Source organism: Gouania willdenowi, chromosome 5, assembly GCF_900634775.1.
Source record: "Gouania willdenowi chromosome 5, fGouWil2.1, whole genome shotgun sequence".
In the NCBI taxonomy this organism is placed as follows: Eukaryota; Metazoa; Chordata; class Actinopteri; order Blenniiformes; family Gobiesocidae; genus Gouania; species Gouania willdenowi.
In genome coordinates this window covers 42,252,236-42,265,460 of record NC_041048.1, presented here as the reverse complement: position 1 = coordinate 42,265,460, position 13,225 = coordinate 42,252,236, and the positions used below count along the sequence as shown (strand labels likewise).

At 38.1% G+C, this 13,225-nt stretch overlaps 1 protein-coding gene across 4 annotated transcripts in view; it reads left to right on the top strand.

Annotated features, from left to right (window-relative positions):
- The window catches only part of fbln2 (fibulin 2), a 46,577-nt gene that overhangs the window by 20,447 nt on the left and 12,905 nt on the right, over nt 1–13,225 (top strand). For all 4 annotated transcript variants that reach the window (XM_028447091.1, XM_028447092.1, XM_028447088.1 and 1 more), the window contains exons 5-9: nt 767–947; nt 4,972–5,166; nt 5,411–5,536; nt 9,177–9,278; nt 11,522–11,662. In XM_028447091.1, coding sequence (XP_028302892.1) covers nt 767–947; nt 4,972–5,166; nt 5,411–5,536; nt 9,177–9,278; nt 11,522–11,662 — 745 coding nt within the window. The remainder of the gene's footprint in view (nt 1–766; nt 948–4,971; nt 5,167–5,410; nt 5,537–9,176; nt 9,279–11,521; nt 11,663–13,225) is intronic.

Genomic DNA, 13,225 nt, shown 5'->3' with positions numbered 1-13,225 from the left:
CATATGGAAGTAGGATTTAGGTCCTTTCAGGTTTCCTGGCTGCTCAGTCGAAGCACGCTGCCGCTGCTCAGTCATAGCACGCTGCCGCTGCTCAGTCATAGCACGCTGCCGCTGCTCAGTCATAGCACGCTGCCGCTGCTCAGTCGAAGCACGCTGCCGCTGCTCAGTCATAGCACGCTGCCGCTGCTCAGTCACAGCACGCTGCCGCTGCTCAGTCACAGCACGCTGCCGCTGCTCAGTCGAAGCACGCTGCCGCTGCTCAGTCGAAGCACGCTGCCGCTGCTCAGTCGAAGCACGCTGCCAAGTCCTTTATTTCACCTAATTTTTCTAGAAAAAGGAAAAAAGTCACATTTTGACATTTATTTCTTTAGTTCAGTTATGAACGATGCAGAAGGCTGTATTGTTACTAACTCAGGTTTATGCTAACTCGGGTTTATGCTAACTCGGGTTTATGCTAACTCGGGTTCATGCTAACTCAGGTGTATGCTATCTCTGGTGTGCTAACTCTGGTGTGCTAATGCTAACTCAGGTATGCTAACTGAGGTATGGAACTCAGGTGTATGCTAATGCTAACTCAGGTGTGTGCTAATGCTAACTCAGGTGTGTGCTAACTCAGTCGTGTGTTAATGCTAACTAACGTATACTTACTCATGTGTGTGCTAATGCTAACTCAGGTGTGTCCTAATGCTAACTCATGTATGCTAACAGGTGTGTGCTAATGTTAACTTAGGTGTGGTAACTCAGGTGTGTGCTAATGCTAACTCAGGTGTGCTGCAGCTGCTGTGCTCTCGGTTTACGGATGCGTAGAGAACATCGAGGCTGTGGGATCCACCAACACTTGGGGTTCCCCTGTGGACACGTCTTCATCACCTGCTGTGAGGATGAAGATCACCTGAGCCACTTCATGGTGGAGAAAAAACGTTTATCCACTGATGGGCCCAAAGAAGGTAGAGTCACTGCTGTAGAGGTTCATTATTATTAATATTAATATTATTATTATTATTATTATTATTATTATTAATAATAACTATTAGTCCTGTCACCTCGAAGGGGAAAATATAAATATCAGATCAAAAGGTATTGATTAATCCTGGTTTTGAGCCTCCACTACAGGACGCTGCCTTGGAAAGTTTTTAGAACCTATCTTAGTGCTCACATTGTAGTAGGATCAGGTCTGAAAACTTATTCTTAGACTATCAAATCAAAGTGTACAAATGTACCAGGAACATGGAAAAAATATTCTGATCACTAACTAACAGTGAAAACATTGAAATGTAGACGTTCATGTTCAATGGAAATTAATCCACAATGCAACTTCCAGTCATTAGGACTACTAGTACAGTGCCCGTCAGAAGAATGCATTCATGTGGGAGCACAAGGGGTATAATTGCGGGTGCAAAATGTGGGTGCAATTCTCCTGGTTTAATTCTATGGGACATGTGCATGATAAATGTTTTTGTTGTTTTTTTGTGCATTTTTTGTTTAATTATTGTTTTTGTTGCCATTTTAGTGAATCAGGAGTCATTTTATCTATAAATATTGTTCAGTTTTTTGTTTTATTTTACTCATTTAGTATATTTTTATTAGTGTGTGTGTGCACGTGCGTTATCTTCACACACATGCGCGCGTCTTGCTAAGAGAGACACAAAAGTACCACGAAAAATAAACGTTTTGCAACACCAAAGTCGCATCTCTTTCTAAACGGCTCTGTTTGCTCCGCATCAGCCGTGTGCGTGTGTGTGTTTACATTGTAGCTGCTAGCATCTTTCTTAGCACATAGAATAATATGAGAACACTTACCTTTGCGCAGAACAAACAATAATCAAAGTAGAGCCGTGTTGTGGATCCACTAAAACGTTACATTCCTCTGTCTGAATAACCGGCTAATTTGCAATAAGGTCGACTAACGTTCGTCAGCACAGCCACTGCTCACAGTCATGAGACGAAGGAGGAAGTGAAGTCCATGACCGGAGATTTAAAGGAAGTTTGGAATCACGGGAATAATATTAAATAACCATGAAATATTAACTTAAATGACTTTTAGCGGTACAAAAACATTTTTAATATTGACTTTTTTTTTTTAACCCAAAGAAACTGCGACACGGTGACGTCATGAACCCAAAAACGGAAGTAGCGTGTTCAATACCGCGCTCTTACCGTAATTATAAAATTAATGTTTTGACCATTTTGACCGTTTTGCTCCACCAAAATAACAGATACACACACTCAGGGTATTTGGAAGCCGTCGACTAAGTTTCAGGTCAAACTCACACCGCGTCGGGGAGATATTTGCTCCACACTCACACGCACACAGACATTCCTTGCTTTTATAGGTAGATTTCAGTTATAGTCTGGTTTTAGTCAAGTAAATATCACTAAGACTTTAATAACTATAGGGAGCAGATTTAAAGCTGCAGTATGTACGTTTTTTGGTGTTATTTGGTCACAAATCCATAATGATCTTTGAGCATATTGTAATCCAAAGTGTTCTGAGTGGACAGTGAATCTCTGTAAATGGACTTTATAAATTCAGTAGCATGAGACTGGACTTCAGCCAGTCAGAGATCTTTCTACCAACAGGGTGATCCATGAGCTGTTTTGGGCGTTACTATTGGCTAATCGAGCTGCTCGTCTATGCACGTTACCGATCTGAGAGTAGGGAAAGTGCAATAGCAGATATTCCAGCAGAAGTCTCCATCACAGCGTTAGGAACAGCAGTTACACGGCAAAGCAAGAGGAAAAAGAAAGAGTGAGGTGGAGAAGCAACAGAATATAGGCACAAATGTGTTCAGGAGGAACAGCCTCCACGGTGGTCCCTCTGACTCAGTATCTGTGGCCATGCGTGCTATCCGCTTTCAGTCCGTGCACAGTCTGCCCCACTAGTCAGAGAGAGAAAGTGATAACAGATGGGATAAATAGCTTGTAAATTTAAGAGAAACATTATCTAAGTTGGAGAGAACAAATGCAATTTATTTACAGTGTGGAGTGTGTCTCCTCTGATCAGCTGCTGGTGTTTGAGGATCAGCTGTGACTCTGAGCCTCTTACTGTCCTCACAGCAGTGAGTGATACATGTTCTCATGTCTCTAAAACATCAGAAAACTCTATAATAACACTAGATAAAGTCCCTACATTTGTTACTAGTCTCTATGGCGAAAACAGTTGCAAAGAGTTCCATAGTGTACGCATGCACGCAAGTATTCACAAGAAGACCAGTGAGTTTAGTTCTGGAGGGGAGGGGGGAGGGGGGAGGGGCGAGTGTGGCACGCCACAATATTCTACATACTGCAGCTTTAGCCCTTCCAAAAAAGAAACTAAGTTGTAATTGGATGTTGCCCTATGTAGACAGTATTATTTAGTCTTGAATTAATTGACAAAATTGATAATTTAGATTTAGTTTATATTTACATGTAATTTTTAAATGAGTGCTTGTCTAGTTATTGTCACTTAAAGAGAAACTAAATCACTTCTTTCTGCTGAAATCAAATGTATTTGTTTATGAAGTCGTGCTGTTGATTAATTCTATTCCAACATTTAACATTTTAGTCAAACTATTTTAATTAGTTTTATTTAGTTGTAAAATGTCAGAGTGACTGCCCTCTATGGGTTGAAACCAGGGTATTACAGTTGAATTTTGGTTTAGTTTCTCTTTAAAACAAGTATAGTCAACGACAAATTTTAGTAAACAAAATAAACACTGGTCTACAGTCATTGTTTAGCTGTTTGTTCATTAATAAATACTGTATATTGAAGGATGCTGAAGGACTGATTTTGATAATGTATCAATGGCTAAATAAATCCTGTGAGATTAACTGTGTGTGTCTGTACCTACTGACAGAATGTGGACTGACACTAAAACAAAAGCAAACATTAGACCAAAGCTTTTATTCTTTACAGTTTGGTAAACATTTGTTGTTAAACATGAGAAGAAGAACTGATGCTAATTACCTCACCATCCTCTTCCTCAGGCTCCGCCCACTGACTGGGACTGGTTTCCTTCAGCTTTCAAAGGGAAACTGGTCTGATGTCATTGTGAAGTGAAACATATTATTAACCTGTTGAAACAATGGTGAACAAACACTAATGGAACCTAAAGAGGATGAAGTCATGTGCGAAAGTTTTTCAGTTTAATAAAGCTCAGCCTGCGGATGAATAGTTTTAATCCTTTAATCTTCTCATTTCATTAGCAGATGAAACTCTGAGTGATTCTATCAGTGATGATTTCACTGGAACTGATCAGTGGAAAGGTTTGATAAAAAACACAACAACTTTTACTGATGATTTTTAACACTAAGAGGGAGTGTGCTGAGGAGTAAAAACAAGCTGTAAACGTGTAGCAGCTGCTCCTGCTCATGGAATCATGTCTGAAGTAGGTTTTATTATAAAGTCTAGAACCTTCTAGATGATCCATAGAAGGTGTGAATCATCACAGAAACGTTGTTTGATTTAACGTGTCATTGATGTAGAAATAGAAGAAAAATCAATGTGTTATTTATTTATTATTATTCACACTGATCTCCGTCAATCAGATGCATTAATACAGTGGTTTCCAAACTGGGGGGCGTGACGTCCTTACGCCCCCCTTCCTTACGCCCCCCATCAGCGGCTCAAGATTGCTGTACCTTGAGAAAAATAGATTTTTTTTTCTTTGCACTTTACTAATAAATTATTAAATGTATTAATATCTTTATTAATAGATAATGTAATTATATATTTTTTAATATAATTATTAATTATCAATAGTTGTTTTTTATTAATGTTTTATTAATGCTTTATTACTGTTCTAAAATATTAGTTGATATTTATGTTGTGAAATTTGAATATTTATTTTCCAACAAAGGTCATACATTTATTTATTTATTTTACCTTTTCTTTACATTGTGTTTTTCATTCTGCAAAGGGGGAGGGGCTGCATTATTGATTGACTTTTGTCATTTTGTCTGATTTCTTCACTAAACTATTTCTCCTCCTAGTGTCAGACAGGAAGTTTCCAAAGCAGGCTTTCTTCATCAGTGGCCCTGATGAAGATGATGATGAAGATGAGGATGAGTGTCAGTTGAATGGAGGCCAGCTGTGTCAGCATCTGTGCACCAACATGTGGGGCTCGTACATATGTGGGTGCCACCAGGGCTACACCCTGCAGCCCGACGGACACTCCTGTGCTCCAGGTACTAAACTTTATTTATTTTATTTTAGTGATTTCATTTTTTTTTATATAATTTATGGAATTATTAAACTGTATTTATTTTTTTGTTTGATTACTATTAATTTAATTTAATTAATTAATTAATTAATTAATTTTTCTTTCTTTATTGCTTTATTTGTTTATTTATTTAGTGCATACACGACTGCTTCACTGTGAGGGTTCAGATGAAGCTTCAGATCCTTTAAAAATACTTTATTATTCCTCAGTGAACCCTGAAGAAGACGATAGAGTCACTGAGGCTGAAACATCACCATCCACCATCAGCACCACCTCATCCACTATGACCAGTATAACCAGTGAAAGTTCTGCTCCAGCTGATCCGTGTGCATCAGGTGTGTGTGTGTGTGCGCGCGTGCGTGCGTGTGTGTGCGCGTCCACGGTGGATAGACGGACAGGTAGCGAGACACACACACGCACACAAGTGGTGTATGCGCGCAGCTAATGCACGTGTATGTGTGTGAGTGCCATAATTAACAACTCTACTTAAGCTCCTCCCACTATATGAATACATACTTCCAACAGGCAAAAAAAAAATCATCACTGTTTACTGAACATTTTCATAGTTTATGTTGACAACATTTTAAATGACAATAACAAGATCATAACTAAAATTATATCAAAATATATTGATGATATCATTGACTAATTAAAACAAAACTATAATTTTGTCTCATGGGTTGAAATTCAATCAGAACTCATGTGATTGTGTACATTGATCAGATTAAATCTGTCTGTGTTTACAAACATTAACTAGAACTGCAAGCAGTTATGAAAGGGGGCCAAGCCTTCCCGTGCGACTCGGCCCCCAGGTTTCGCGGAGCCCGTGGAAGTACGTCACAAAGGATGACGGGCTCGTGGTGAGCGTCAGGACACAGGCCAACGTGTCATTTGCTGTGAACAGGTGGATACGAAGTTTTGGAAGATGTGATTTAAAGTGTGAAAGTTACAGGCCAAAATGGATTTGTACCCATTATAGCGCCACCTAGTGGTGCACTTTTTGGTATGGTTGGTCTGTGTGCTCTTTTATAGTTACCCTGTAAATTTCACATCCCTCATCATATTACTTCAGCTGAAATAAAGGTTTGTTTATTTATATGTTATGTAGTAATAAGCCACACCCACTTTAACCAATTGCAATTGACTTTGAGATACGGTCCCAGGAGTGACCCAAGGTCATAAACACCAAATTTGGTAAAAATCGGTCGTGCCATTTAGGAGATATAAATCTCTAATAATTGCAGTGCCCCCTAGTGGCCTAATTTATTCAAATTTGACTCATACCCCCACAGTCTCATGGCAACCAAGGATCTCAGATTTGGTGTTGTTAGCAATTATGTTGACCAAGATATGCAACAGTTATGCATTTACTTAGCTAGCTAGAAAACTTTACTCAGTAATTATTTGTGCATATTTTGAGCCAACAACATTTTTTTGCTAAACTCTAGATCAGATCCAAATGAAGACTCTACGTGCCAAGTTTCACGCTGATTGAACAAAACCTCAAAGAGTAATTTGAAAAAGTAGGTTTGTGATATGTAGTGACTTACAAAGAGCAATGTGCTGTGGGAGTGGGCGTGGCCTATGTCAGAAAATGCGACTATGTAGGGAACATGTGGATATGAATTTTAAGAGGATGTGAATTAAATTGTGAAAGTTAAAGGCCAAAATTTTTTGGCAATTATAGCGTCACCTAGTGGCGCAATTTTTGGTATGGGTGGTCTGTGTGGTCTTCTATATCTACCCTGTAAATTTCACTGCCCTCAATATAATAATTCAGCAGAAATAAATGTTTATTTATTTATGTGATATGATGTAATAAGCCACGCCCACTTTGACCAATCGCGAATACCTTTGAGATATCGCCTCAGGAGAGACCGAAGATCATACCCTCCAAATTTGGTAAAAATTGGTCTTGCCATTTAAGAGATATAAATATTCCTTATTTACAGCGCCCCCTAGTGGTGTAAATTATTAAAATTTTGGCGCATACCCTCACAGTCACATGCCAACTAAGGATTTCAGATTTGGTGTTGTTAGCATTTATTTTGACCGAGATATGCGACAGTTCGCATTTTTATCGCTAGCTAGAAAACTTTACTCGTTAATATTTTGCCCGAACAAATTCATTTTGATAACTGTATATCACGTCCAACTGAAGACTCTACGTGCCAAGTTTCACGCTAATTGGACAAAACCCCAAGGAGGAATTTGAAAAAGTAGGTTTTCCAGTTTTTGCAATTTTGCTCCAAGAAAAGTTCGGCGGAAATGGGCGTGGCCTAGCCCAGGTGATTCAGTGCTATTCAAGGAATCTGTGGATATGAAGGTTTTGAATGTGCAACAAAGGATGTGGGAGTTATTGGCCAAAACGTGTTGATTTTGGTTATAGCGCCATCTTCTGGCAGATATATGTGAATTTTTGAGTCCAAGGTGCGTGGGGTGGTCTGGACCCACCCCCAAAGGGCACCGCCCTACCTTGTACGGTTTAGCCTGCAGCACCACTTTTACTGGGGGAAACATAATAATAATAATAATAAAAATCCTTACGATTACAATAGGGTTCCTAGCACCGTGGGCTTGGCCCCCTAATAACATCACATATCAGGTTGATTGATATTAGTGATTTAATAAATGCATAAACTTATGTTTCTTATTTTAGTCAACAATAACCGTAACAGATTTAGTCGACTCAATTGTTTGTCATTAAGTTGCATTTTAGTTAAAAAACTATGACTACAACACACAGCTTTATATGTTTGTCGACTATATGTGTAAAAGATTTAGTCGACTAAAATCTGAATATCATTTAGTTTACAAAAACTAGACTATAACTGAAATAGTCCTAATGACCAAATTTTTTAGCAAAAACTAAGGGAAGTTGCATTTCAGTCAAAAGACTGTGAATACAGCATTACAGCACAGTTTTATATTTTAGTCGACTATATCTGCATCGAATTTTGTCAATTAAATTCTTCACCAAATTTGGAATAAAAAAAGGTTGCAGGACTACGACTTCAATACAGCTTTATATATTTGTCCACTATATATGTTACAGATTTAGTCGACTAAAATTGTCAATGTCATTTAGTTGACTAAATCTAGACTAGTCCACCCTACAACACATAGCTTTATATTTTAGTCGACTATATTGTAAGTGTATGTATATTTTAGTCGACTATATTGTAAGTGTGTGTATATTTTAGTCGACTATATTGTAAGTGTATGTATATTTTAGACGACTATATTGTAAGTGTATGTATATTTTAGTCGACTATATTGTAAGTGTGTGTATATTTTAGTCGACTATATTGTAAATGTATGTATATTTTAGTCGACTATATTGTAAGTGTGTGTATATTTTAGTCGACTATATTGTAAGTGTATGTATATTTTAGACGACTATATTGTAAGTGTATGTATATTTTAGTCGACTATATTGTAAGTGTGTGTATATTTTAGTCGACTATATTGTAAGTGTGTGTATATTTTAGTCGACTTTATTGTAAGTGTGTGTATATTTTAGTCGACTATATTGTAAGTGTGTGTATATTTTAGTCGACTATATTGTAAGTGTATGTATATTTTAGTCGACTATATTGTAAGTGTATGTATATTTTAGTCGACTATATTGTAAGTGTGTGTATATTTTAGTCGACTATATTGTAAGTGTATGTATATTTTAGTCGACTATATTGTAAGTGTGTGTATATTTTAGTCGACTATATTGTAAGTGTGTGTATATTTTAGTCGACTATATTGTAAGTGTGTGTATATTTTAGTCGACTATATTGTAAGTGTGTGTATATTTTAGTCGACTATATTGTAAGTGTGTGTATATTTTAGTCGACTATATTGTAAGTGTGTGTATATTTTAGTCGACTATATTGTAAGTGTGTGTATATTTTAGTCGACTATATTGTAAGTGTGTGTATATTTTAGTCAACTATATTGTAAGTGTGTGTGTGTACTCCACAGGAAATGACGCGTGCACGCAGCAGTGCACGGCGGTGGGGGGGCGTGGTCTCTGCTCCTGTTTCCCAGGGTTCTCTCTGATGGACGACGGACTCACGTGTGAAGGTATCTGAGACCCTCGTCATCATCAAAGGATTCTTCTTTAACCTTTGATCATAAAACAACACAAAGTTCTCTTTTTACTTCATTTGTTTTTATTTCTCACACAAACATAAAAACAGATTTTACGCTCATATAAATCATTTTTAGTGAAAGTTATTAAAATAAGATAATTATGAAGTCATTATATCAGCAGCTGGAGGTGAAACATTAAACATCAATGATCTGTTGGAGGCTAAATGCTAATGCTAAATGCTAATTCCACTCTCTACTCTAATCAACATTCATCACATCAGACCCTGGAGGAAATGTTCTAATGACTAAAAAAAGCTCTTTTCATTTTTGTTGTTTTAAATGAGAATCAGATTCTATCAGATATGATTCATATGTTAAAGACCTGATCTATAATCTATAATCTATAATCTAATGTTATGAGAGAAAAACGAGATAGTCAGTCATTCTGTAGAGTTTAATTCACAATAAATGTCCTTATGACTGCACATATTCATTTAGTTTTAGTCCAGATGTAGTCATCAGGAGTCGTCCTGTTTTAATGACGTTAAGATTTTAGTTTACTAAATCTATAACATATATAGTCGACTAAAATCTAAAAATGTGTGTTGTATTGTTGTAGAGTAGTAGTCTTTTGACTATCTGCTACAGATATAGTCGACTAAAATATAAAGCATAAGAGATTTTGCATTTTTTAAAGATTCTTATACTAATGATCAATATTAGACGTTATTAATGTTTGTAAACACATCAGTTCTGATTGGATTTCAACCCATGTGACAAAATCAATAGTTTCATTTTTATTAGTAGACAAAAATGTATGAATATATTTTCCAATGATCAGCGTTGTGTTCTCACACGTTTAGTGGTGAAGTATTCTGATCCATTCTGTTCTTTAATCTACGTTCCATGTAAACGTTCTCAGGGCTTGATTTAGTCACACACTCAGGACTTCCTGTTGAAGTTAAAGATCCGTATAAACGTTCCAAAGGGAATGTGTTTGTTCTTCCTGTTCCACCTCATTCAGAGAGAACTTTATCTCCCAAAGCGTTCCCACATGTGGGGCCTGTGTGTGGTTTAGTCTGTTTTAGAAACATGTGCTGGTTCTACAGGGATAGAAGTCGTCTTTAGAACCACTTTGAGGAACTGGGTTCTAATGGAAGCTCACAAAGTGTTGACAACACGTCTCTGGTTGCTTCGTGTTTTGGGTAAAGGTCAAAGGTCACTATTCCTATTCCTGCAGTTCTCTTTAAGCAGCTGAGCAGCACTGACCATGTGACGGGGGCGTGTCTATAAACAATCCTTTTAGCATTAATACAGGAAATATGAAATAAGGAAAGATGTCTTTTTGTTTTGTTTTGTATGTTATGAGTCATTTTGTCTATTATTGTTTTGTGTATTTAGGATTGATATTTCCGTTTTTTGTTTTTGTTTTCTGTGTTTTCCTGTAGTTTTGTTGTTTTATGTGTAATTTTAGTTCTTAGTCATTTTTCTGTATTTTTGTTGTCATTTTGTGTTTTTGATTGTGATATCTTTTTCATATTTTTTGTTGTACTTTTTAGTGTTTTTCTGTAGTTTTGTAATTTTGTATGTTTTTTGAGTTTTTGTTATTTGTTATATTTAGGAATGATATCTCCATATTTTAAGTGTTTTTTTGTATTTTGTTGTCCTTTGCGTGTTTTCCTGTAGTTTTGTTGTTTATTGTGTAATTTTTAGTTTTTAGTTATTTTTCTGTATTTTTGTTTTGTTTTTTGTAAATGTATATGTTTTGGGCTAATTTTGAGTACTTTTGCTGTCATTTTCTGTTTTTGGGTGTGATATGTCTGTATTTTTGTTGTCCTTTTGTGTGTTTTTTCTGTAATTTTGTTCTTTTTTTTGTGTCATTTTGAGTTTTTGAGTCATTTTTGTTGCCAATTGTTCATTTCTTTTGTGATTTTGTGTATTTTTGTTTTTTTTAGTGTTTTTCTGTAATTCTGTGCGTTCTACTTTGAAAGCAGGTGATTAAGTTAATTTAGTTTTTGATTCATTATGAATAATGATACTATATGTTTACTGTTAGTTCAATACATTTGAAAATGTGTTGTTTGTCAGGATTATTTTGGAGGCAATGGATGCAGGGGGGCTTGAAAGTTCCCCCTCGTTCAGTGGGGTATACCCAAAACAGTTTTAGAACCACTGCCTCTCACACACACACACACACACACTAAAAGCACAATCTGTTCTGTGTTCTCCTGCAGATGTGGATGAGTGTGTGACCAACACACACAGCTGTAGGCAGAGCCAGATGTGTGTGAACATGGTGGGATCGTTTGTGTGTGAGCAGCAGAGGAGGATCTCATGTCCTGAAGGATTCCAGCAGAGGAGGAACGTGTGTGTGGGTGAGTTCATTAGACACACACACACACACACTGAAGTTATATGTTAATGATGCCTATTTTGCTCTAACTCTCCATAAACACTGAATAATATCCTTGAAGCATCAGAGGAAGTGATTAGAGTTCATTTCCTCCCTCAGTCATCGCCTAATTCACTGGTTTTCAACCTGTTCAGGCCGCAACCCCCAAAATAAATGTCCCAGAGAGTGGGAACCCTCCAAAATAAAGGTTCCAGAGAGCAGGGACCCTCCAAAATAAAGGTCCCAGAGAGCGGGAACCCTCCAAAATAAAGGTTCCAGAGAGCAGGGACCCTCCAAAATAAAGGTCCCAGAGAGCGGGGACCCTCCAAAATAAAGGTCCCAGAGAGTGGGGATCCTCCAAAATAAAGGTTCCAGAGAGCAGGGACCCTCCAAAATAAAGGTCTCAGAGAGCGGGGAGCCTCCAAAATAAATGTCCCAGAGAGTGGGGATCCTCCAAAATAAATGTCCCAGAGAGTGGGGATCCTCCAAAATAAAGGTTCCAGAGAGCGGGGACCCTCCAAAATAAAGGTCCCAGAGAGCGGGGAGCCTCCAAAATAAATGTCCCAGAGAGTGGGGATCCTCCAAAATAAAGGTTCCAGAGATCAGGGACCCTCCAAAATAAAGGTCCCAGAGAGTGGGGATCCTCCAAAATAAATGTCCCAGAGAGTGGGGATCCTCCAAAATAAAGGTTCCAGAGAGCAGGGACCCTCCAAAATAAAGGTCTCAGAGAGCAGGGAGCCTCCAAAATAAAGGTCCCAGAGAGCAGGGACCCCCACTGTAGCTGAAGGTGGTTGAACACAGACATGAACATTGAAGAACAGTCATGTGGAGACAGGACCATCTATAAGGGGGAATAAAGGAGAGATTTTTGGGGTCCATCCATAAAGTCAGTAAAATGATGGTCCATTGTTCTATGAATCTGTGATAACCACATTTATTTATTCATCTGAATAATATCCACTGTTATCCAGGAACGTTAATTATTATAGGTTAAGACTCTGGGTGTCATCCTCAACAGTACACTTTCCTTCCATTCACACATTAACAACATCACCTGGTCCGCCTATTTTCACCTGCGGAACATTTCTCGTCTCCGCCCCTCTCTCACTTATCCACAGCCTCGTCACCTCCCGCATTGATTATTGTAATTCACTTCTCTTCGGCCTCCCCAACAAATCCCTCCAGAAACTGCAGCACGAATCATCACACAGACCCCCTCCACTCACCACATCACCCCCGTCCTACAACAACTTCACTGGCTTCCCATAAAACAAAGGATCAACTTCAAAATACTCCTCATCACCTTCAAAGCACTTCATAACCTGGCCCTCCGTACATATCTGACCTTCTCCACATCACCACCCCTGCCCACACACTCCGCTCTTCCTCCACTCTCCAGCTCTCTGTACCTCTGGTCAAACTCATCACCATGGGGCACAGAGCATTCAGCTACTGTGCCCCCCAGCTCTGGAATTCACTCCCCACTAACCTCCGTACCATAGACTCCTCCCACTCTTCAAATCACAACTCAAAACTCACCTCTTCA